The sequence below is a fragment of the Oncorhynchus kisutch genome, linkage group LG19 (assembly GCF_002021735.2).
Source record: "Oncorhynchus kisutch isolate 150728-3 linkage group LG19, Okis_V2, whole genome shotgun sequence".
NCBI classification, from domain to species: domain Eukaryota; kingdom Metazoa; phylum Chordata; class Actinopteri; order Salmoniformes; family Salmonidae; genus Oncorhynchus; species Oncorhynchus kisutch.
The window spans coordinates 30775918-30802214 of record NC_034192.2 but is presented as its reverse complement, the minus strand read 5'-3'; the positions used below and the strand labels follow the sequence as shown (position 1 = coordinate 30802214).

Below are 26297 nucleotides of genomic sequence, written 5' to 3'. Positions count from 1 at the left end.
TGGTATGCAATGCATTACATTAGCGACTAATTGGGTAATTTACCCCTCAGAAATGGTCTTAGTCTGCCTCTGGTTCCTGCTGGGTGTTGGGTTACCTGCTGTCTAGGCTTTATCTGCTGTTGACTGATAGAGACTGGGTGTTTTATGGTTTTAGCGATGTTGATGGATTTATTAAGATAAACCCATTTTTCCAGGATCAGTGAACCAACATTTATAACTGTGTGGTTTCCCATTACCCTTCTATCTCAGGTATGTCAGCACGTTGACCCTGGTGAGGATCAGGACAGAACAGAAAGGCCTCTACACCGTTCACGTCGCCAACGGCGATGACACCAAGAAATTGACCTTTGATCTAGAGGTCAAAGGTGAGTCGCCTTTGCAACCAACGTAAACCAATGTGGTGTATATCAGTCGTCTGTTAAGTGGTTCCTTCTCCTCCTTTAACTTTTGTCATCAGCACTGATTTGAAAGAACTGCATCCATCATGGATGTAGCTCCATTGCTTTCACACTATGCTTTGAGATCAGTATAAATAAATGAGAGGCGATGATAATAAAAAGTAACTTAAGACTATTGAAATTCCACCCTGGCTCAACATATACCTACACTTATCATCTAGATTCACGGGATATGTCATTCCTAATCCTGTACCCCTCTCTGTGTAGTCCCCCCTCAGATCACAGACCTGTCGGACCACCACCTCCCTGGGAAGAGGCATGCAGTGACCTGTATGGCTGAGGGGGTACCTTCCCCCACCATCCAGTGGTTCAGCTGTGACAGCATGCTCAAGTGGGTCATGTCATCATCATCACACTGTCAGTGCCTGGCATTCTGTCACACTCTGGACACTAGAGGGCAGACTTAGCTTGTTTCATTTTAGCAATCACAGTTTATACTGATATCAGGCCAACTATGGGTTATCAGACAGCTTCTATACCAGAGTGCATTAGCTCACAGCACTTACCTCAGACACACCTGAGTGAAGGTAGCAGTAGTAGTAGTTCACATTTACTACTGTACTATTGAAACACCTGTAGTTATCATTATAACATCTCTCCCAGGTGCAGTAACCGGAGCACAGTGTGGCAGCCCCTAGTGTCAGACCCTGAGACCCTGAGCGTCCAGACCAACGTCAGCTTCAACGAGAGCCGTATGGTGGGCCAGGTCCGCAGCCAGGTCATCTTCCACAAGCCCCAGCAGGTGAGCGTCCGCTGCGAGGCCAGCAACGAGAGAGGACTCCGCAGGAGGGACGTCAAACTGGTGTCCAGCAGTATGTATCTAAAGATAGAACCAAACAATGATGCTATTGCCATTATCGAAGAACAACATTTTACAACATTTTTCTATGGGGATATTTGTATTTCGATGTGTATCATCTACCTAAGGGGTTGCATTTATCAAAGTACATACTGTAACTAGACAGTCCTGGAGAGTTGCAGGGTGTACTCTAAATAAATAATGGTGTGAAATCTTAATACTAGGAACAAATGTTCTCTGTGACTATGTCGACTATATAATAACTATATAATAATATAATAAGTTGGATGTTAATGTTCTGTGTTGTGTTCAAGCTTTTTTCTCCCAGGTGGCAGTGTTGGCTGCGGTTCTAGCCCTGGTAGTCATCGTCATCATCTCTATCATCATCCTCATCGCTGTGTGGAGGAAGGTGAGACTACACAAAGACACAGTGAACAATGTTAAAACAACTATGCAAAATGCAGTACAATTACTAACTCGCTCATGGTATCTCAATGTGCCTGAGTGATTGGGTAACTCTTACTCTTGTGTGTTGCCTCAGAAGCCTCGCTATGAGATCAGGTGGAAGGTGATCGAGTCAGTGAGTCTAGACGGACATGAGTACATCTACGTTGACCCCATCCATCTGCCCTATGACCTTGCCTGGGAGATGCCCCGAGACAGGCTGGTGCTGGGTAAGGACCAGGAACCATGGAGGAAGGGGGTGCCAATGATGTCTATGGGGCTACACCAAATCTTTATTTGATAGTGTATTTAATAGAGACAGATACAAGTTACTGTTCATATTGACTGTTCTGATTTGGGCAATGTTTGTGTTGTGTTCCAGGTCGTACTCTTGGGTCCGGAGCATTCGGCAGGGTGGTTGAAGCGACCGCGTATGGTCTCAGTCATTCCCAGTCCAGCACGAAAGTGGCAGTGAAAATGCTCAAATGTAAGTGAGAAAAATCATCTTCAGCATAGAGGTAGTTTTAAGCCTGTATGCCAGTCTGTTTCATGCTTCAGTTCTTTGACCTCTGAACACTCCTCCAGCCACGGCCAGGAGGAGTGAGACCCAGGCTCTAATGTCAGAGCTGAAGATCATGAGCCACCTGGGGCCTCACCTCAACATTGTCAACCTGTTGGGGGCCTGCACCAAACAGGGTGAGCCCTGCCCCCTTCACCACAGCAACAATCACAAGCTCACAACCTAATGTCATTAGTCTCTGAAATCCCAGACCTAGTGCAACAGCATGTACAGTGGCTTGAGAAAGTATTCACCCCCCTTGGCATTTTTTCTATTTTGTTGCCTTACAACCTGGATTTAAAATGGATTTGGGGGGGTTTGTATCATTTGATTTACACAACATGCATACCACTTTGAAGATGCAAAATCATTTTTATTGGGAAATAAACAAGAAATAAGATGAAAAAACAGAAAACTTGAGCGTGCATAACTATTCACCCTCCCAAAGTGAATACTTTGTAGAGCCACCTTTTGCAGCAATTACAGCTGCAGGTATCTTGGGGTGTCTGTATAAGCTTGGCACATCTAGCCACTGGGATTTTTGCCCATTCTTCAAGGCAAAACTGCTCCAGCTCCTTCAAGTTGGATGGGTTCCGCTGGTGTACAAAAATCTTTAAGTCATACCACAAATTATCAATTGGATTGAGGTCTGGGCTTTGACTAGGCCATTCCAAGACATTTAAATGTTTCCCCTTAAGCCACTTGAGTGTTGCTTTAGCAGTATGCTTATGGTCATTGTCCTGCTGGAAGGTGAACCTCCGTCCCAGTCTCAAATCTCTGGAAGACTGAAACAGGTTTCCCACAAGAACTTCCCTATATTTAGCGCCATCCATCATTCCTTCAATTCTGACCAGTTTCCCAGTCCCTGCCAATGAAAAACATCCCCACAGCATGATGCCGCCACCACCATGCTACACTGTGGGGATGGTGTTCTCGGGGTGATGTTAGGTGTTGGCTCAATATTAGTTCATCTGACCAGCACCTTCTTTCATATGTTTGGGGAGTCTCCCACATGCCTTTTGGCGAACACCAAACATGTTTGCTGATTTTTTTCTGGCCACTATAACTTCCATAAAGCTCAGTTCTGTGGAGTGTATGGCTTAAAGTGATCCTATGGACAGATACTGTGGAGCTTTGCAGCTCCTTCATGGTGATCTTTGGTCTCTTTGTTTCCTCTTTGATAAATGCCCTCATTGCCTGGTCCGTGAATTTTGGTGGCTGGCCATCTCTTGGCAGGTTTGTTGTGGTGCCATATTCTTTCCATTTTTTAATAATGGATTTAATGGTGCTCAGTAGGATGTTCAAAGTTTCTGATATGTTTATATAACCCAACCCTGATCTGTACTTCTCCACAACTTTGGCCCTGACCAGTTTGGAGAGCTCCTTTTCTTCATGGTGCCGCTTGCTTGGTGGTGCCCCTTGCTTAGTGGTGTAGCAAACTCTGTGGCCTTTCAGAACAGGTGTATATATACTGAGATCGTGTGACAGATCATTGCAAACAGGTGGACTTTATTTAACTAATTGTGTGACTTCTGAAGGTAATTGGTTGTACCAGATCTTATTTAGGGGCTTCATAGCAAAGGGGGTGAATAGATATGCACGCACCACTTTTCGTTTTTTATTTAGCTGAATTTTTTTTAAATAAATAATTTTTTCATTTCATTGCAATCCAAATAAAAAAACACCAAGGGGGTGAATACTTATGCAAGGCACTGTATCCTGGAACATTGTTAACATTGTTAGCACTGCCGGTTTTGCAGGTTTTCCTACTTACAAAGCATGTAGAGGTCTGTAATTTTTATTTTAGGTACTCTTCAACTGTGAACGACAGAATCTAAAACAAAAATCCAGAAAATCACATTGTATGATTTTTAAGTAATTGATTTGCATTTTATTGCATGACATAAGTATTTGATACATCAGAAAAGCAGAACTTAATATTTGGTACAGAAACCTTTGTTTGCAATTACAGAGATCATACGTCTCCTGTAGTTCTTGACCAGGTTTGCACACACTGCAGCAGGGATTTTGGCCCACTCCTCCATACAGACCTTCTCCAGATCCTTCAGGTTTCGAGGCTGTCGCTGGGCAATACGGACTTTCAGCTCCCTCCAAAGATTTTCTATTGGGTTCAGGTCTGGACCTTGAGATGCTTCTTACGGAGCCACTCCTTAGTTGCCCTGGCTGTGTGTTTCGGGTCATGGAAGACCCAGCCACGACCCATCTTCAATGCTCTTACTGAGGGAAGGAGATTGTTGGCCAAGATCTCGCAAAACATGGCCCCATCCACCCTCCCCTCAATACGGTGCAGTCGTCCTGTCCCCTTTGCAGAAAAGCATCCCCAAAGAAAGATGTTTACACCTCCATGCTTCACGGTTGGGATGCTACTCATCCTTCTTCTTCCTCAAAACACGGCGAGTGGAGTTTAGACCAAAAAGCTCTATTTTTGTCTCATCAGACCACATGACCTTCTCCCATTCCTCCTCTGGATCATCCAGATGGTCATTGGTAAACTTCAGATGGGCTTGGACATGCGCTGGCTTGAGCAGGGGGACCTTGCGTGCGCTGCAGGATTTTAATCCATGATGGCGTAGTGTGTTACTAATGGTTTTCTTTGAGACTGTGGTCCCAGCTCTCTTCAGGTCATTGACCAGGTCCTGCCGTGTAGTTTTGGGCTGATCCCTCACCTTTCTCATGATCATTGATGAACCACGAGGTGAGATCTTGCATGGAGCCCCAGACCGAGGGTGATTGACCGTCATCTTGAACTTGTTCCATTTTCTAATAATTGCGCCAACAGTTGTTGCCTTCTCACCAAGCTGCTTGCCTATTGTCCTGTAGCCCATCCCAGCCTTGTGCAGGTCTACAATTTGATCCCTGATGTCCTTACACAGCTCTCTGGTCTTGGCCATTGTGAAGAGGTTGGAGTCTGTTTGATTGAGTGTGTGGACAGGTGTCTTTTATACAGGTAATGAGTGGAGAACAGGAGGGCTTCTTAAAGAAAAACGAACAGGTCTGTGAGAGCCGGAATTCTTACTGGTTGGTAGGTGATCAAATACTTATATACTTATGTCATGCAATAAAATGCAAATGAATTACTTAAAAATCATACAATGTGATTTTCTGGATTTTTGTTTTAGATTCCGTCTCTCACAGTTGAAGTGTACCTATGATAACATTTACAGACCTATACATGTTTTGTAAGTAGGAAAACCTGCAAAATCGGCAGTGTATCAAATACTTGTTCTCCCACTGTCTGTGTAATACAATAGTTCACACAAACTCTTCCCCAATGAAGATAAACATTTTCCTTTTGTGGCACCCAACCTCTCAGGCCCTCTCTACCTGGTGACAGAGTACTGTCGCTATGGAGACCTGGTGGACTACTTACACAAGAACAAGCACACATTCCTGCAGTACTACCTTGAGAAGAACCAGGAGGACTCTGGCTGCCGCATCTCTGGAGGGAGCACCCCTCTCAGCCAAAGGAAAGGGTGAGAGCTACCTCCTCATCTGGTGGTTCACTCTGGTCTTCATTTGGAAGATAAAGAAGAGGTTATATTGGCCAGTGCGTACAACCACATATAAATGGGAGAAAGACATACACTACCATTCAAAAGTTTGGGGTCACTTAGAAATGTCCTTGTTTTTGAAAGACAAGCACATTTTTGCCCATTAAAATAACATCAAATTGATCAGAAATACAGTGTAGACATTGTTAACACTTCTTTGGGACAGGGGGGCAGTATTGAGTATCTTGGATGAATAAGGTGCCCAGAGTAAACTGCCTGCTACTCAGGTCCAAAAGCTAGCATATGCATATAATTAGTAGATTTGGATAGAAAACACTCTTAAGTTTCTAAAACTGTTTGAATGATGTCTGTGAGTATAACAGACATCATATGGCAGGCAAAAACTTGAGAAAAAATCCAACCAGGAAGTGGGAAATCTGTGGTTTGTAGTTTTTCAAGTGATTGCATATCCAATATACAGTGTCTATGGGGTCATATGGCACTTCCTAAGGCTTCCACTAGATGTCAACAGTCTTTAGAACCTTGTTTCAGGCTTCCACTGTGAAGGGGGAGCGAATAAGAGAGCTAAGTCATGCGCGTGGCTGTGAGAGGTAGCTGCATTCCTTTTAATTTCTAAAGACAAAGGAATTGTCAGGTTGAAACATTATTGACAATTCATGATAAAAACACCCTAAAGATTGATTCTATACATCGTTTGAAATGTTTCTACAAACTGTAATATAACTTTTTTGACTTTCCATCTGAACTTAGCGATCGCGCATTGAGCATTTAGTTTACTGGGCTAAACGCGCAAACAAAAAGGAGGTATTTGGACATAAATGATGGACTTTATCGAACAAAACAAACATTTATTGTGGAGCTGGGATTCCTGGGAGTGCATTCCAATGAATATCATCAAAGGTAAGTGAATATTTATAATGCTATTTCTGACTTTTGTGACACCTCTCCTTCTTTGGAAAATGGCTGTATCTTTTTCTGTGGCTAGGTGCTGACCTAACATAATCGCAATATGTGCTTTTGCTGTAAAGCCTTTCTGACACAGCGGTTGCATTAAGGAGACGTTTATCTATAATTCCATGCATAACACTTGTATCTTTTATCAATGTTTATTATGACTATTTCTGTTTTTTGATGTGGCTCTCTGCACTTTCACCGGATGTTTGTTTGAGACAATGCATTTCTGAACATAAAACACCAATTTCAAATGAGTTTTTTGGACATACAGATTAACTTTATCGAACAAAACACACATTTATTGTGTAACATGAAGTCCTGTGAGTGCAATCTGATGAAGATCATCAAAGGTTAGTGATTCATTTAATCAATATTTCTGACTTTTGTGAGCCCTCTCCTTGGCTGGAAAATGGCTGTATGGTTTTCTGTGACTAGGTGCTGACCTAACATAATCGTTTGGTGTGCTTTCGCCGTAAAGCCTATTTGAAATCGGACACTGTGGCTGGATTTACAAGAAGTTTATCTTTAAAATGGTGTATAATACTTGAATGTTTGAGGAATTTTAATTATGGGCTTGAACCAGAATTGAAATAGAAAGACGAGTGTGAGCCCCTGGTGCACAACTGAGCAAGAGGACAAGTACATTATAGTGTCTAGTTTGAGAAACAGATGCCTCACAAGTCCTCAACTGGCAGCTTCATTAAATAGTGCCTGCAAAACACCAGTCTCAACATCATCAGTGAAGAGGTGATTCCAGGATGCTGGCCTTCTAGGCAGTACACAGCATTGTACGAGATCTTCAGTTTGATGCCAATTTCTCGCAAGGAATAGCCTTCATTGCTCAGAACAAGAATAGGCTGACGAGTTTCAGAAGAAAGTTCTTTGTTTCTGGCCATTTTGAGCCTGTAATTGAACCCACAAATGCCGATGCTCCAAATACTCTAAAGGAGGCCAGTTTTCTTGCTTTTTTAATCAGGAAAATAGTTTTCAGCTGTGCTAACATAATTGCAAAAAGGTTTTCTAATGATCCATTAGCATTTTAAAATTTTAAACTTGGATTAGCTAACACAACGTGCCATTGGAACACAGGAGTGATGGTTTCTGATAATGGGCCTCTGTACGCCTATGTAGATATTCCATTAAAAATCAAGTTTCCAACATTTCCAACATTAACAATGTCTACACTGTATTTCTGATCAATTTGATGTTATTTTAATGGATAAAAAAATGTGCTTTTCTTTCAAAAACAAGGACATTTCTAAGTGAATGGTAGTGTACGTATGTAGGATCTTAATTGAATCACCCTGTTGCAGGATAACTTTTCTGCAAGGCAGGAAATGTAAACGTGTTGTGTATTTGAGCTTTAAAAAGGCTTCTGAAGTTTGTCATTTCCACTTTGAAATTTCAGACTTGTTTTCTCCCTTACAAAAAATGTATCAACCACAAAAATGTCCATTCATTATAATCCACATAATAATTGAAATCTCCTGCTGCTGCAGGGTTATTCAATTTAGATCCTACATCTGTAGACATTCAATTACAAAATGAGGCCATACAGACAGAGATGACCATGTGTTTTTTTTATTTATTATACTTTACCCTAATGTGTCCCAAATATCTTGGCAGCTACGTGTCATTTGGCAGTGAGTGTGACGGTGGTTACATGGACATGAGTAAGGACGAGCCCACAGTGTACGTCCCCATGCAGGAGCTGAAAGACACCATCAAATACGCTGACATCCAGCCTTCTCCCTATGAGTCTCCCTATCAGCACGACCATTACCAGGAACAAGGTATAGAGGTCAAGAAATACAGAGCCATAACAAAGCTCAAGTGTACTGTATACTTTGTATATTTTAGGTCTGTTATATGTCAAACATATGGGAAGCACATGAGAAGAGAAAGCACAGGAGGATGGGTTAGTTGTTCATTTGACCTACAGAGCCTCTATGTACACTGAGTGTACAAAACACTAAGGACACCTGCTCCTTCCATGGCATACGCTGACCAGTTGAATCCAGGTGAAAACTATGATCCCTTATTGATGTCACTTGTTAAATCCACTTCAATCAGTGTAGATGAAGGGGAGGAGACAGGTTAAAGAATGATTTTTCAAGCCTTGAGACAACTGAGACATGGATTGTGTATGACATCAATAAGGGATCATAGATTTCACCTGGATTCACCTAGTCAGCCGCCAAGGAAAGAGCAGGTGTTAAAATGCCGCCGAAGAGGATGAATGATGTTTTACATGCCTGTAACCAATTGTGCTATTTTGTTTGTTTTTGCGTTGTTTGGAACTTATTTTTTTACTTATTTTGTACATAATGTTGCTGCTACCGTCTCTTATGACCAAAAATAACTTCTGGACATCAGAACTGTGATTACTCACCACGAACTGGAAGAAGCTTTTTCCTTTAACGAGTCTGATGAGAAAGATATACTGCTCTCCTGGAACAGGCCCAAATCCCTGTCATTTGCGTGAAGAAAAGAGTAAAAGAGGATGCAGATTGGGCTGCCTTTAGAGAATCCGTAGGCGAGCGAGTACTGCCACTGCCATCAACTTGCTAACATGCAATCATTGAAAAAGAAAACATTAAGAACTGTAATATCTTGTGTTTCACCAAGTCGCGGCTGAATGACAACGTGGATAATATAGAGCTGGAGGGATTTTCAATGCACCGGCAGAACAGAGAAGCCACGTCTGGTAAAACGAGGGGTGGGGGGTGTGAGTCTTTTTGTCAATAACAGCTGGTGCGTGATCTCTAATATTAAAGAAGCCTCGAGGTACTGCTCGTCTGAGATAGAGTACCTCATGATAAGCTGTAGACCACACTATCTGCCAAGAGAGTTCAAATACATATTATTTGTAGCCGTCTATTTACCACCACAGACCGATGCAGGCACTAAGACCGCACTCAACCAACTCTATAAGGCCATAAGCAAACAAGAAAATGCTCACCCAGAAGCAGCGCTCCTAGTGGCTGGGGACTTTAATGCAGGCAAACTTAAATCAGTTTTACCACATTTTTATACCAGCATGTCACATGTGCAACCAGAGGGAAAAAAACTCTAGACCACCTTTACTCCACACACAGAGATGCGTACAAAGCTCTCCCCCGCCCTCCATTTGGCAAATCTGACCATAATTATATCCTCCTGATTCCTGCTTACAAACAAAAACTAAAGCAGGAAGTACCAGTGACTCAGTCAATACGGAAGTGGTCAGATGAAGTGGATGCTACACTACCGAACTGTTTTTCTAGCAGACCGGGATTCATCCAATGGCACTGAGGAGTATACCACCTCAGTCATCGGCGTCATCAATAAGTGCATCAACGACGTCGTCCCCACAGTGACCGTACACACATATTCTAAGCAGAAGCCATGGATTACAGGCAACATCCACATCGAGCTAAAGGCTAGAGCTGCAGCTTTCAAGCAGAGAACACTAATCCGGACGCCTATAAGAAATCGCGCAATGCCCTCAGATACAGGATTAAGATTGAATCCTACTACACCGTCTCTGGCGCCCATCCGATGTGGCAGGGCTTGAAAACTATTACAGACTACAAAAGGAAACCCAGATGCGAGCTGCCCAGTGACGCGAGCCTACCAGACGAGCTAAATGCATTTAATGTTCGCTTCGAGGCATGAAACATTGAAGCATGCACAAGGTCACCAGCTGTCCTGGATGACTGTGTGATAACGCTCTCGGTAGCCGATGTGAGCAAGACCTTTAAACATATCAACATTCACAAAGCCGCGGTGCCAGATGGATTATCAGGACCTGTACTCAAAGCATGCGCGGACCAACTGGCAAGTGTCTTCACTGACATTTTCAACCTCTCACTGACTTAGTCTGTAATACCTACATGTTTCAAGCAGACCACCATAGTCCCTGTGCCCAAGGAAGTGAAGGTAACCTGCCTAAATTATTACCGACCGTAGCACTCATATTGGTAGCCATGAAGTGCTTTCAAAGGCTGGTCATGGCTCTCATCAACAGCATTCTCCCGGATACCCTAGACACACTCCAATTCACATACCACCGCAACAGATCCACAGATGACACAATCTCAATCGCACTCCACACTGCCCTTTCCCAGCTGGACCAAAGGAACACCTATGTGAGAATGCTGTTTATTGACTACAGCTCAGCGTTTAACACCATAGTGCCCATGAAGCTCATCACAAAGATAAGGACGCTGGTACTAAACACCTCCCTCTGCAACTGGATCCTGGACTTCCTGACGGGCTGCCCCCAGCTGGTAAGGGTAGGCAACAACACGTCTGCCACGCTGATCCTCAACAGTGGGGCCCCTCAGGGTGTGTACTTAGTCCCCTCCTGTACTCCCTTTTCACCCAAGACTGCGTGGCCAAAAACGGACTCCAAAAGCATCATTAAGTTTGCTGACAACACAACAATGGTAGGCCTGATTACCGACAACGAGGTCAGAGAACTGGCGGTGTGGAGCTAGGACAACAACCTCTCCCTCAATGTGAGCAAGACAAAGGAGCTGTTCGTGGACGACAGGAAAAGGAAGGCCGAACAGGCCCCCCATTAATCATCAACTGGGCTGTAGTGGAGTGTGTCGATAGTTTCAAGTTCCCTGGTGTCCACATCACCAACGACCTATCATGGTCCAAACACACCAAGATTGTCGTGAAGAGGGCACAACAAAAACCTTTTCCCCCTCAGGAGACTGAAAAGATTTGGCATGGGTCCCCAGATCCTCAAAAACTTCTACAGCTGCACCATCGAGAGCATCATGGCCGGTTTCATCACCGCCTGGTATGGCAACTGCTCGGCATCTGACTATATATATATAAACCTTTATTTAACTAGGCAAGTCAGTTAAGAACAAATTCTTATTTTCAATGACGGCCTAGGAACAGTGGGTTAACTGCCTGTTCAGGGGCAGAACGACAGATTTGTACCTTGTCAGCTCGGGGATTTGAATTTGCAACCTTTCAGTTACTAGTCCAACACTCTAACCACTAGGCTATCCTGCCGCCCCATAAGGCGCTACAGAGGGTAGTGCGTACAGCCCAGAAACCCAAGACCTATATTGTAGGTGGTGTCAGAGGACAGCCCATAAAATTGTCAGAGACTCCAGTCAAGGACTGTTTTTTTCTGCTACCACACGGCAAGCGGTACCGGAGCGCCAAGTCTAGGACCAAAAGGCTCCTTAACAGCGTTTACCCCCAAGCCATAAGGCTGCTGAACAATTAATCACTATTACACTGACCCCCCCCCCCCTCCATTTGTTTTGTACACTGCTGCTACTCTTTGTTTATTATCTATGCATAGTCACTTCACACCTACCTACATGTACAAATCTAACCTGTACCCCTGCACACTGATTCAGTACTGGTACCCCCTGTATATAGCCTCGTTATTTTAATGTTATTGTGTTACCTTTATTTCTTTTAGTTTATTCTGTAAATATGTTCTTAACTCTTCTTAAACTGCACTGTTGGTAAAGGGCTTGTACATAAGCATTTCACGGTAAGGTCTACACTTGTTGTATTCGGCGCATGTGACAAATAAAGTTTGATTTGTATTTTATTTGTTATTGATGTTTCGTACTCTCAGTGTATACTGTCCATGTGTATCACCTGAACATTTATTCAACTTTACATTGTCTCTCTTTGTTACCTCATTAATGAACCCTGCCATCCCTGTCTCTGCTCTCCCTCCAGACCAGATCACAATGGACCCTGCCCTGTTCATCAGTGACTCTACTACACTTAGCTATACTGACCTCATCGGCTTCAGCTACCAGGTGGCCAAAGGCATGGAGTTCCTCGCCTCCAAGAATGTATGTAATGTTTTATGTACTCAGCCTTTATTTATTACATGGAATCTACACTTTTATTGATATATTTATTTATCATTTACCCTTTATTGAGCCAGGCACAGTAATTACAGAGCTGTAGATATGGATATAGAATGTACTTCACCATCAATAGTTAATGTCCAGTCTGACCTTGGCTTCCTATAACCCGGTTGTTTACATGGGCACTCAAGCAGTTGAAACAATAACAAAGCATTTTCCCTGCTAATGTTTTGGTTAAAAGCTGATAGATGAGGCTGGAGAAATGTAACCACTCTCAAATACACTGAGCTATGGATGCAACAACTGATCCAAAATGACATATAAAATGATAGTTTGATATGTCCACCAAATAAAAATATAAACACAACATGCTGTGTTGGTCCCATGTTTCATGAGCTGAAATATAAGATCCCAGGAATGTTACATATGCACAAAAAGTGTATTTCTCTCAAATTGTATGCACAAATTTGTTTACCTCCCTGTTAGTGAGCATTTCTCCTTTTACAAGATAATCCATCCACCTGGCAGGTGTTGCATATCAAGAAGCTGATGAAATGGCATGATCATTCCACAGGTGCAAATTGTACTGGGACAATAAAAGGCCACTTTAAAATGTGCAGTTTTGACACAAAACACAATGCCACTGACGTCTCAAGTCTCGAGGGAGCGTGCAATAGGCATGCTGACTGCCTATTGCCAGAGAATTTAACGTCAATTTCTCTACTATAAGTCGCCTCCAACCTCGTTTTAGAGAAATTGGCAGGACGTCGAACCAGCCTCAGAACCGCATACCACGTGTATAGCATTGTGTTTTAGCGCGATTATGCACGGCCCCATGTCGCAAGGATCTGTACACAATTCCTGGATACTGAAAAGGTCCCAGTTCTTCCATGGCCTGCATACTCATCAGACATGTCACCCATTGAGCACGTTTGGGATGCCCTGGATTGACGTGTAGCGTGTTACATTTCCCGCCAATATCCAGCAACTAAGCACAGCCATTGAAGAGGAGTGGGACAACATTCCACAGGCCACAATCAACAGCCTGATCAACTATATGCGAATGAGATGTATGGCCCTACCTTTAAGGTATCTGTGACCAACAGATGCATATCTATATTCCCAGTCATGTGAAATCCATAGATTAGGGCCTAATTTATTTATTTAATTTCATTGATTTACTCATATGAACAGTGCCTCAGTAAAATATTTGAAACACTCAGACATAATTTACAAACTAAGCATTTGGGTTTAGTGAGTCCTTCAGATCAGAACCAGTAGAGATGCCAGGTATGTTCTCTTGATAAGTGTGCGAATTGGACCATTTTCCTGTCCTGCTAAGCATTCAAAATGTAACAAGTACTTTTGGGTGTCAGGGAAAATGTATGGAGTAAAAAGTACATTATTTTCTTTAGGAATGTAATGAAGTAAAAGGTAAAGTTGTCAAAAATATAAATAGTAAAGTACAGATGCCCCCAAAAAATACTTAAGTAGTACTTTTAAAGTAGATTATACCACTGACCGGATCAGAATCAGAATCAGAATCCCATTTATTGTCCTACAATAGGACAATCTTGGCCCAGCTCACACAGGAATACCTAAAACAAATATGAAAACACAGAAGAAACAAACAACAGTGTTGGTGATGCTTACAGAGGACTGGGTGTTATCTCACGGCCTGAGGTCTGCCACTTAAAGAGTTGTGGATCCAGCGAATGATGGTGGGAGATATGTCTAGGTTACTGAGCTTCTGGATCATCGTGTGTCGTTGGATGGTGTTGAAGGCGTAGCTGAAACCCACAAACAGGATGTGTGCGTAATTCCCCATTCCCTCCAGGTGTTCCAGGAGCCTGTGCAGGCTCCAGTCTTTCCAAGAATTTCATGATCAGTGACTTGAGAGCAACATGCCGGTTGAACTCAGTCGAGGTAGACATTTTAGGAATGGGCACGATGGTAGATGTTTTCCATAGGGTGGGGATTGTGCCAGTGGATAGCGGTAGTTGAAAGGCTATGGATAGGGCTGAGCTCAGCAGCTCAGGCTTTTAGGACTCGACACCCGCCTGGCCTTGAACTTACCAAAGCTTTCCGCTGGTATGCCGCCACCTCTTCACTAAAGAGTGGGCCATGGGAATCAGTAAAGTGGAGGGCATCCAGCAAGTTCTCACAGCTTCTGGATCATAGTGGGTATCAAAACGTGGGTATCAAAACATGAGAAGAAGTTTCTTTGTACTCCCTGACGAAGGCCATGCAGCCGAAACTTTGTTTCTATTGAACATGCCATACAAATCAAGGCATTTTAATAATTAATTAAATGAAGAGTGCCTTGGTCCTCCTTGCTTTTTGATAACCATTTTACCCCTTTTACCAAAAAGGTGCTCCTTCTGTCTACCAAAATCTACTATTGTGTACCTTAGCAGCGCTTCCCTTCCTCCTCTTTTTTTCTACTTGAGAAGAAGTTGTTGATGTTTTTGGACAAGGCGAGTGGGTCATCATGAGCTAGTGAAGATGGTTTGTCAGAGTAGCCTGGCAAACTTCCTGACTTTTTGAAAGACCTGCTTAGCAATCACGTTGCTGTTTTCCACCTCCACCTTGTCCTTGTACCTTAGTGTGGCTCGTTGGATGGCATGTTTGAGGGAGATGTTCAGTTGGTGCAGGGACTGCATATCCCGATGGGAGAATGCAATCTTCTTCATCCGAAATGCGTTTTTGATCTCGCCATTAAATCCGTGGTTTGTCATTCGGAAATAACCTGGTGGTTTTCATGGGGATCACATGGTGTGTACAGAACTTGATACTGTCCGTTATTGTGGTAGGCATTTCATCAATGTTGTTGTTGGGTATTACAGTAAAGCTCATGAGGCATATATACGTCCTATGCTTCAAGAATCAACGGGTACATAATATGTCACACATTTATAAGTCCAAAAATAAATGTAGCAACTGCAGATTGCCCATTTAAAACCCTCTCCTCCCCAGTGTGTCCATCGTGACCTGGCCGCCAGGAACGTGTTGATCTGTGAGGGGAAACTGGTGAAGATCTGTGACTTTGGCCTAGCCAGAGACATCATGCACGATTCCAACTACATCTCCAAAGGCAGCGTGAGTGGCAGGCTCACTAAGGGTCACTCATACACATACACATACACATTAAATAAGACAAAGTTTGAAAGATAACATTAAAACACCAGTTAAAACACCATAAATTACAACTTTCTTCTGACTTAAATTGTAAGCCATAACTTCTGCTGTAACCTACCTTTAAGTACCTGGCTGATGCTAAAGTTCTCTCTAATTCTGGCCCTCTCAGACATTCCTGCCCCTGAAGTGGATGGCCCCAGAGAGTATCTTCCATAACCTGTACACCACCCTGAGTGACGTGTGGTCCTATGGCATCTTGCTCTGGGAGATCTTCACCCTTGGTACGTGGACGTGAAATGGAATCCATTCATTATTAACTGATAGTTCAAAGAGATTACTGTCTGATTAAATCGAAACAACCCATTAACTAGATTTCGTTCAGAAAGGTCAGTCGTAGCATGAGCGGTCTGATGACCTCGTTTATTTAATGTATGTTAGTATAGAGGTTTCAAAAGGCTGTCAATACCGGGTTTAAACAAACACGCAATAAAGTTATCTTAAGCGGACAAAACAATCAGCTTGTCTAATCCTGAGTCTATTTAGGGTCAGATGAGGTTTTGTTGTTATTAGCTACAGTCCGGGTTTATTATCAATTCATTTTGGGATTTTTACAAATGCTTTTGGAACGGCTGTGATAAGAAGAGTACCTATTGAGAAGTGGTTAATTTAGCGTGAAACAGCGTGAACAGTGTTTTTCGTAGGAAACCAAATACGTCATGATTCTTGTTTCATTCGAGATTTGAGAACTTTTGGACACTCCTGATTCAGCATGATCAGCCTTTAAATACTTGAATGGTTGATATTTTATCAGGAGGAACCCCTTACCCTGACCTTCCTATGAATGAGCTGTTTTACAGTGCCTTAAAGAGAGGCTATCGCATGGCCAAACCTAACCACGCCACAGACGAAGTGTAAGTCTCTACCATCACTCTCAAACTCCTCTCTCTAATCATGTCTTCTGTCAGTTCTTTTTTTAGTGACAAGTTCAGTTAAAATGTTCAACTAAGGAAGTCATTCTGTCCTCCAGTTATGAAGTGATGCAGAAGTGCTGGGATGAGAAGCATGAGAAGAGGCCAGAGTTCTCCTTTCTGGTGCACACCATGGGGAACATGCTCACTGACAGCTATAAAAAGGTATCATATTAATATAGGGTTTTTTCCCCTTACACATTGCATCTGAGGACCAACAGTACTTCCACATCCATCTATGAAAACGATCACATTTTTGCTGAATGCAAAATGCATCATACGGGGATGATTTCTGTATTTTGTAAGTTACATATCTTGAAAACCTGATTGCTGACAAGTAAAACATTTTGTCAAGAATGGACGAATGAAACAAATACCAAAACATAGTTTTTGGGTGGGGTTTTCCTTTAAGTGTGTATTGACTATGGACAGATCTGACATTGATCACTGAGATGTATCTAATTGACTATAATTATTGGTACAGAGATACTGCCAAGTCAACGATGAGTTCTTCAAGAGTGACCACCCGGCCGTGGTCAGAACCAAACCCAGGCTCTCCTCCCCCTTCCTCACCCCAGCCATCACCCCCTCCACCGCCCCTGACTCCCTCCAGGATCTCAACCCCTACCCCCTAACTGGAGACTTTAGACCGGAGGCAGATGGAGAGGAAGTGACTACCTCCTACAATGACTACATCATTCCCATCCCGGACCCGAAGCCTCAGGAGGAAGTCTTCTCCGAGGCCAACCGCATGCAAATGGAAAGCCCCGTGAGGTATGGCTGTCTAAAGTACTTGCTGACTACAAACACTGACTGACTGACTGAAAATGTGTGCCAAATGCTGAGCATGCAGGAAAGATAATGCATATTTACTCTAGAGGACCTTGTATAGTTACAACACCAACACACAGAGCCATACGTGGGATTTCAATAAAAATTGGTCTTATCTTACCATGTATACACTGTGTGTACTAAACATTAATAATCAAATCAAAATCAAAGTTGATTTGTCACGTGTGCCAAATACAGTTAAATGGTTACTTACAGGCTGTAACCAATAGTGCGGAGAAGGGGAAAAAAGTATGTGTGTGTGTGTGTGTGTGTAGGTAAGTAAAGAAATAAAACAACAGTAAAAAGACATTTGAAAATAAGAGTAGCAAGGCTATATACAGACACCTGTTAGTCAGGCTTATTGAGGTAGTATGTACATGTGGGTATGGTTAAAGTGACTATGCATATATGATGAACAGAGAGTAGCAGTAGCGTAAAAAGAGGGGTTGGCGGGTGGTGGGACATAATGCAGATAGCCCGGTTAGCCTATGTGCGGGAGCACTGGTTGGTCGGGCCAATTGAAATAGTATGTTCATGAATGTATAGTTAAAGTGACTATGCATATAAGATAAACAGAGAGTAGCAGCAGCGTAAAAGAGGGGTTGGGGGGAGGCACACAATGCAAATAGTCTGGGTAACCATTTGGTTACCTGTTCAGGAGTCTTATGGCTTGGGGGTAAAAACTGTTGAGAAGCCTTTTTGTCCTAGACTTGGCACTCCGGTACCGCTTGCCATGCGGTAGTAGAGAGAACAGTCTATGACTGTGGTGGCTGGGGGCTTTGACAATTTTCAGGGCCTTCCTCTGACACCGCCTGGTGTAGAGGTCCTGGATGGCAGGCAGCTTTGCCCCAATGTTGTACTGGGCGGTACGCACTACCCTCTGAAGTGCCTTGCGGTCGGAGGCCGAGCAATTGTCGTACCAGGCAGTGATGCAACCGGTCAGGATGCTCTCGATGTTGCAGCTGTAGAACCTTTTGAGGATCTCAGGATCCATGCCAAATCTTTTTAGTCTCCTGAGGGGGAATAGGCTTTGTCGTGCCCTCTTCACGACTGTCTCGGTGTGTTTGGACCATTCTAGTTTGTTGTTGATGTGGACACCAAGGAATTTGAAGCTCTCAACCTGCTCCACTACAGCCCCGTCGATGAGAATGGGGGCGTGCTCGGTGCTCCCTTTCCTGTAACTCCACAATCATCTCCTTGGTCTTGGTTACATTGAGGGATAGGTTGTTGTTCTGGCACCACCCGGCCAGGTCTCTGACCTCCCTATAGGCTGTCTCATCGTTGTCGGTGATCAGGCCTCCCACTGTTGTCGTCAGCAAACTTAATGATGGTGTTGGAGTCGTGCCTGGCCATGCAGTTGTGGGTGAACAGTGAATACAGGAGGGGACTGAGCACACACCCCTGGGGAGCTCTAATGTTGATCATCAGCGTGGCAGATGTGTTGCTACCTACCCTCACCACCTGGGGGCAGCCCATCAGGATGTCCAGGATCCAGTTGCAGAGGGAGGTGTTTAGTCCCAGGATCCTTAGCTTATTGATGAGCTTTGAGGGTACTATGGTGTTGAACGCTGAGCTGTTGTTAATGAATAGCATTCTTACATAGGTGTTCCTTCTGTCCAGGTGGGAAAGGGCAGTGTGGAGTGCAATGGAGATTGCATCATCTGTGGATCTGTTTGGGTGGTATGCAAATGTTGGTGGGTCTAGGGTTTCTGGGATAATGGTGTTGATGTGAGCCATTACCAGCCTTTTAAAGCTATGGACGTGAGTGCCATGGGTCTGTAGTCATTTAGGCAGGTTGCCTTTGTGTTCTTGAGCACTGGGACTATGGTGGTCTGCTTGAAGCATGTTGGTATTACAGATTCAATCAGGGACATGTTGAAAATGTCAGTGAAGACACCTGCCAGTTGGTCAGCACATACTCGGAGCACACGTTCTGGTGATCCATCTGGCCCCGTAGCCTTGTGAATGTTGACCTGTTTAAAGTTCTTACTCACGTCGGCTACGGAGAGCGTGATCACACAGTCGTCCGGAACAGCTGATGCTCTCATGCATGCCTCAGTGTTGCTTGCCTAATATTGAGATGCACCCTGCACCCCCCTATTTTTCCTTAGAACAGCCTCAATTTGTCGGGGCATGAACTCTACAAGGTGTCAAAAGCATTCCACACGGATGCTGGCCCATGTTGACTCCATTGCTTCCTACAGTTGTGTCAATTTGGCTGGATGTCCTTTGGGTGGTGGACCATTCTTGATACACACAGAAAACTGTTGAGGGTGAAAAATCCAGCAGCGTTGCAGTTCTTGACACAACCCATTGCACCTGGCACATACTACCATACTCCATTCAAAGACACTGTCTTGCCCATTCGGTGGTAAATATATCATTAAAATATCCAATGTTATTATCTATAAAATAATAAAGGGGGACAATTCCGGTTACATGTATTTAGTCTAACAGGCACACTGTGATAGAGAAAACAACTATACTACAGAAACACTACAGACGAGACAGAACTGTCCAATCTGAACAGCCATTCAGTGGTCCTGGTAGTCTGGGTAGAATAAGAGCAGAAGAGAACATGAGCAAAACTGAAAAAACAGACAATAGTATATGTGAAATACTTAACAACATAATAAAGAAATAAGATGGTGATGAGGTTGGTAACTACATAATATACTAATACCAATCTAATCTGTATATTTCTCAGAAGAATGTATCTTCTTCAGGATTGCTCTGTCTTTGGCCAGCTTCTCCATGAACTCCTGGCAGGGGAGGTTGAAGTTTGTCTTCACAATAAGCATGGCCTTGATGGTAGGAACAGTGAACCTATTTCTTGCTGCTGTCCATATATCATTCATTTGGGAGAACACTCTCTCGACTGGTGCATTACTTCCAGGTAAGCACATGACAACAGATGCTAATCTAGCCAGGTTAGTGTGTGGGATGTTGTTCTCTTGGAAGTGGGTAACCACTGTGCTCCATATCTGACTACTGTCTCAGATGTTTTCCATTCTTCAAGCGATCCCCCCTTTAGGAACTCTTGCAGGCCAGTAACCTCGTCAAATAATGCAAACTCATTGATGGTCACATTGGGGCATTTTTCCTGCAGTGTGCCTGCTGCCTTCTGGATCTCTTCACGCTGAGGTTGCCTTTTCAAAAGGAGACCATGTAAATCTTTTAGATTATCTGTGTGCTTTCCCCATGCTTGCAAGTAGTTCACAGCCGTAGTGAAGAATAATTGGGATGTTTTGGGAAAGCTCTCTTTAGACATTGCTCCATTTTCCTCTAGCTCTCTCAGAAGTCCTCTGACCAAAACTGGACTCCACAAAACAGCAGTCCTTGCCTTCAAGCATCTTGATCTTGTCACTGAATCCGGTCAGGTTTCCATGGACTAAGGCCAGCCAAAGTTCAATCAGTGGATCTTCAAACATTGTTCACAGGACAACAAGGCATTTGTCTTCAGAAGAAAAAAGGATTTCAATGGCACATACATTTTCAGCACTCTTTCTAGAGCAGGGAGCATGGACACCCAGTACACATTGCTGTGTCCTAAAATGTTATGGTACTCCTGGCCAACAAACCTACGAAAGCTCTTCAGTCTTTCTACTCTGATGGTGAAAATATGAAAATATCCAAATATCTTTGTGAGCAGGTACTCAACATCAATGGGAATCATATCCAAAGCTGTTTTGGCCATGTTTGGTCTGTTTTGGCCGTGTTTGGTCTGTTTTGGCCATGTTTGGTCTGTTTTGGCCGTCCCACTGCAGAGCATTTTTAACTTTGGTATGGACATTGACCCTCCCCAGCCTATTCAGTCCACCAAAATTGGTATTTGTGTTGTCGGCAGAGAATGCCACAACTTTGTTTTCCAGGTTACATTTTTGGAAGACCACCAGGACCTCAGCTGCAATTTCCTCTGCTGTTTCTACTTTCAATTCAACAAAATCGAGCTGTTTTGTTTCCACAGATGTGTTGCCATCATATATCTTACAATATCTGACTACTATTGGCAGCAGCTTTACATGTCCATCATTGGACGCATCAATGGACAGGGACACACATTCAACCTGGTCTAGGTCCTGTGATACCAAAGTAGTTGCCCATGGTACTAACACGTTACTCACTATGACTTCACATTTTGTCCTAGCACATGTAAACTTCAGCTTATCAAGCTTCCATGTCAGTTGTGCTTTGCAGTCCATAGATCTGTAACTATGATTGTGTCACATAGTGTGTGGTATGCAAAGACACCCTCCTGCACAGCTAAATCATATTCTTCTTGGGAAGGCTCTACCTTCTTGAAGAATGTGGTGACAGAGGGCATACCAACACGGGCAATCAGAGAGGCTTTATGCTTTTTCTTCTGTTGATGTTCTACCGCTGCTGTTCTTCCCCTGCTGCCAATTGAAAAAGAGGAATTACAAAGGGTGCAGTTAACCATTCTATCGTCTTGACCGGAGTGTATAAATGGAAATTCTCTCATCATGTTGTCATCAAAATGGCATTTCCGTTTCTTGGAAAGAGCCATTGTACCTCCTCTGTCTGTTCTTCTTCACTCTCCATGTGTCACTCTTCTTACTCTCTTAATTTTTTCTTCTCCTCCAATCTTTCTCCTCCTCTTTTCTTTACTCATCTTCCTGCTTTTTCTTCCTTTCCTTCTCTTTACCTTTCCACCTCACTCTTCTACTCTCCTCACTTCATTCTTTTTACTCCCTTAATTTTTCCTTCTCCTTCCTCTCCAATCTTTAATTATAAATAGTACACTATTAGATAAAATACTTTGGTTGACAGATTCCCATTGCTTGCCTCATTTTTGTATTTTATCTCAAAAACATTGTTTGTAATAATAAATTAGCAAGCTCTGTAATCATATCTTTACCTTTCCTCCTCTATCTCTTTCACTCTTCTTCCTCTCCAGTCTTCCTCCTCTCCACTCTAACAGAAAAAATTATGCTAATGTTATTGTCACGCCCTGACCTTAGTTATCTTTGTTTTCTTTATATTTTTGGTTAGGTCAGGGTGTGACATGGGTGATTATATGTTTTTGTCCTGTCTAGGGGTTTTGTATGTTTATGGGATTGGTCACCAGTCTAGGGTTTTTTGTATGTCTATGGTTGCCTAGATTGGTTCTCAATTAGAGGCAGCTGTTTATAGTTGTCTCTGATTGGGAACCATATTTAGGCAGCCATATGCTTTGGGTATTTTGTGGGTGATTGTTTCCTGTGTCAGTGTTTGTGCCACACGGGACTGTTTCGTTTATATTCACTTTGTTATTTTGTATTCTGTCGTGTTCAGTTTCTACTATTAAAACATGGACAATTACCACACTGCGTATTGGTCCGATCCTTGCTACTCCTCTTCAGACGAAGAGGATGATATCCGTGACAGTTATCCATAAAAATGTCCAAATATATTTTCACCCTACTAATGCCAAAGCATTACATTTGTAATCTACAAGTAAATATTCTCATAATTGTACATTAATTTAATATAATCATATTTTCAAAATAGCCCGTCCACTGCATGTTTACATGTGAATGTTTTTTTAACCTAGCTACCATGACAGTAGCTAGCTAACCTAGCTAGATAACTTAGTCGACATCGCTAATGTTAGCTAGCATAACCTATTTAAAACCTTATAAAGCAGATCATCTATCTATATAATAAATTGTGACATTATAACATCATTAGATAGTATCTCAAACAATTGTAACTTACCTTGCTTGAAAAGACGTTTGTGGTGATGTTGTGGATTCACTTAACACTTTCTAGCTTCTGGCTGAGTTTTCCACAGCTTTTTTCTCTAAAACTAGCATGAGCAAGTAGTTAGTAGAAGAAGAACTGTGAATTAAGCTGATATAGCGAGCAGCCCCCTCTGCTAGACAAAACAAGCACAAAGCGATTGAGACATTAACCGGTAGTCTCTGCTGCCCGGTCTTTCTTTCCACGTAAAATGTTATTTCACTTTGCAGTCTGTTTTTAAAGCTCAGTTAAAAACGGGGACATTTCTGGGGACAGCTCCAGTCGGGGACAGGCCACCAAAAACGGGGACTGTCCCCAATGAACGGGGACGCCTGGTTACCCTATCTTAATGGCTCACATACACAATCCATGTTTCAATTGTCTCAAGGCTTCAAAATCCTTCTTTAACCTGTCTCCTGCCCTTCATCTACACTGATTGAAGTAGATTTAACAGGCAACATTAATAAGAGATCATAGCTTTCACCTGGATTCACCTGGTCAGTCTGTCATGGAAAGAGCAGGTGCTCATAATGCTTGGTATACTCAGTGTTACATTTTGAGGATTTTGTAAGACATTTAAACTGAAACATTAGACAAGCCAAGCTGGCAGAAGTATGATAGTTTATGATAGTTTTACATTGTTTTGATTTGTGGCGCAACGCTGTATAGTTTTCACCTGAAATGGGACGTAAAATCGTAAAATCCCACGTTTGTTTGTGAACCTGTGTGTTGTTATTCCCTGTAGCTCTCTGGCTCTGGAGGATGACGAGGCCGATTCCATCTCCCAGGAGACAGCCGAGGCAGACACCATTCCAGAAGAGGAGGATCTCCATGCCAACCAGGCTCTGATTCCACTGGAATCTTCTGGAACACCGGAAGTGGAAGACAGCTTCCTGTAGAGATTTAAGAAACTTGGTGAATGTATAGCAACATTCCTGAATAGCTTTAGTGATGGGATGGGAAACTATGATGGGGGTTGGGGCCACATATTGTTTTTTACTTATCATGAGGGTCCGCAGTGGCTCGCAGGGTCTGCGTACACACATCCCTACCCACAAATGCAGTCAGAGCCGGCACTAGTTAATTTCCTTCTGCCAGTTGGCCATCCCTGCTTTAGTGGATTAAGACAACATGTTGTGATTTCAGTGAGGAGCTAACCTTAACAACATAAACAATTCTCACTGCTTAAGCAAATATTTCACAACTGGTACTTTCAAAATAATTCTGTGCTGAAAATCAATTGAAAATCAATAATTACAATGAGAGAGTGACATATATTTAATTAATGATGATTGTCGATTGATGATGATTTTAATACATCTAATCAATGCAAAATAATCCATATTGAAGAGAGGGACCGTTTTTAAAGCCTTCACATAATAATGAAGATGAAAAAATACCAGTATCACATAAGAATAAAAATGTACATCAGGAAATTCATGATTTTAAAATACACTTGTAGTATGGTCACTATTGCAGTGTTTCTATGGGGATTTGTCTTGTCATTTTTCCTGTTACATGTTTTGTATTTTTATATTATAAAGATGAAAACATTAGGCTACTAAAACCCTTTCAGTTTTTTTACCACTAAAAGTGGAGCATGTACTGTCACATTTTGCTTGTGTGAAAAAGTTCACATTTTTAGACGGGTAGGCTACTTTAGTTAGTAAAAACAATCAGAAACACATCATCTTATGGCATCTATACTTCTCAACATCAGTGGGATATGACATTCTAGTTGCACTGAGGTATATTTTCTTTGTTTTTTACAAATGTGTACTTTCTATTTCAAGTTATTTTGCGGGAATATAATTAACTTCGAGAAAAGATTCATGCATTTGGCCTTTATTAAGCAGAATAGTGTACATTCAGTAAAGGTTTTGTGTCAAATATTATTTTATGTTGTCTTGAGTTTTATAGAGATTTTTTAAAACGTTTTATATAGCATTTTGTTTAAACAATTCTGTATACATTTTGCACTTTACAATGTTTAGGGAAACATGAACATTTCCAAGAAAGAGATTGAGAGGTATGAACAAATGTTATGTTTTTACACGGAGGTACTGACTGAATGAGAAGTGGCCTAATAGTAGGCCTAATGTTAAAATAAGCTTCTCTTTGGTAGGAGATCTTTTTTTAGAAATGTGGGTATCGAGATTTTAATCTATATTATTGAAACAATGAAATGATACCTGAGAGAAGTCACTTATTTTCTTGTAACTTGCTTAGAGTCCACTCACAGAGGTTGACCTATGGTTAGATACACTACCAGTGAAATATAAATATGCTTATTTGTATACATTTGTCACATGATGTAGGAACACCGAATGCAGAACACGCAGGAATGCAGAACACACACACTACATAATGTAGAATATTCACCACACACACGCTATGGTACCAAAGCTTTTCTGTATGTTTACAAATGTATTTTTATATGCAGTATTTTGTATGTTAATTAAAAGTGATTATGTGAAAATAAAAGTTTATAATGAATATATAACACAAGAAATGTGTTCTGCATTTTATATTCGTTCAATGACTTGCAGCATTCTACTATTTTCCCATAACGGAAAATAATACATTGTTTTTTAGCTCTCTAATTTTCAACACCAACATCTGTTTCTACACTGTCTTGTATTTTAATGCCTTGGCTTTATCCATTCAATGTCGAAGAGATAATAAATGGCCCCTGATTAATTGACCATAAGAGAGATATCCCCCAAAAATCCATTGGACTTTCCCAAGCCCAGCTAGACTTAGTTCAATCAAAGCCTCTCTTTTCAGCCCTCAGCACAAGCAAACTAAAAACTCAGCCGATCATCTACCGTGTCGATCATGGGTTCTCTCTCTGTGGAATGGGAATGGGGGATGAGGCTTAGCAGGCTTGGGCTGGGGCTAGGCAGCAGAGCAGCAGTGTGACCCATCATCACAGCAGATTAGTCTCAGCACCATGGCATTAGGACTGGGAGGGCTGTCCTGTTTTCTAGCTAAACAGAGACACATGGTCATTAGTGGGGAGCGTGAC

At 42.4% G+C, this 26297-nt stretch overlaps 1 protein-coding gene across 2 annotated transcripts in view; it reads left to right on the top strand.

The window, feature by feature from the left end:
* The window catches only part of pdgfrb (platelet-derived growth factor receptor, beta polypeptide), a 60576-nt gene extending 34799 nt beyond the window's left edge, over positions 1 to 25777 (top strand). The window contains exons 8-23 of one of the 2 annotated variants that reach the window (XM_020452504.2): positions 250 to 365; positions 666 to 789; positions 1062 to 1270; positions 1572 to 1666; positions 1799 to 1931; positions 2084 to 2188; positions 2287 to 2397; positions 5595 to 5754; positions 8374 to 8540; positions 12454 to 12572; positions 15567 to 15689; positions 15898 to 16009; positions 16540 to 16639; positions 16756 to 16861; positions 17181 to 17470; positions 24015 to 25777. In XM_020452504.2, the coding sequence (XP_020308093.1) occupies positions 250 to 365; positions 666 to 789; positions 1062 to 1270; positions 1572 to 1666; positions 1799 to 1931; positions 2084 to 2188; positions 2287 to 2397; positions 5595 to 5754; positions 8374 to 8540; positions 12454 to 12572; positions 15567 to 15689; positions 15898 to 16009; positions 16540 to 16639; positions 16756 to 16861; positions 17181 to 17470; positions 24015 to 24168 (2224 nt within the window). In that variant the 3' untranslated portion in view covers positions 24169 to 25777. The remainder of the gene's footprint in view (positions 1 to 249; positions 366 to 665; positions 790 to 1061; positions 1271 to 1571; positions 1667 to 1798; positions 1932 to 2083; positions 2189 to 2286; positions 2398 to 5594; positions 5755 to 8373; positions 8541 to 12453; positions 12573 to 15566; positions 15690 to 15897; positions 16010 to 16539; positions 16640 to 16755; positions 16862 to 17180; positions 17471 to 24014) is intronic. The other variant, XM_020452505.2, reaches the window with a different exon arrangement.
* Positions 25778 to 26297: the final 520 nt, after the last annotated feature.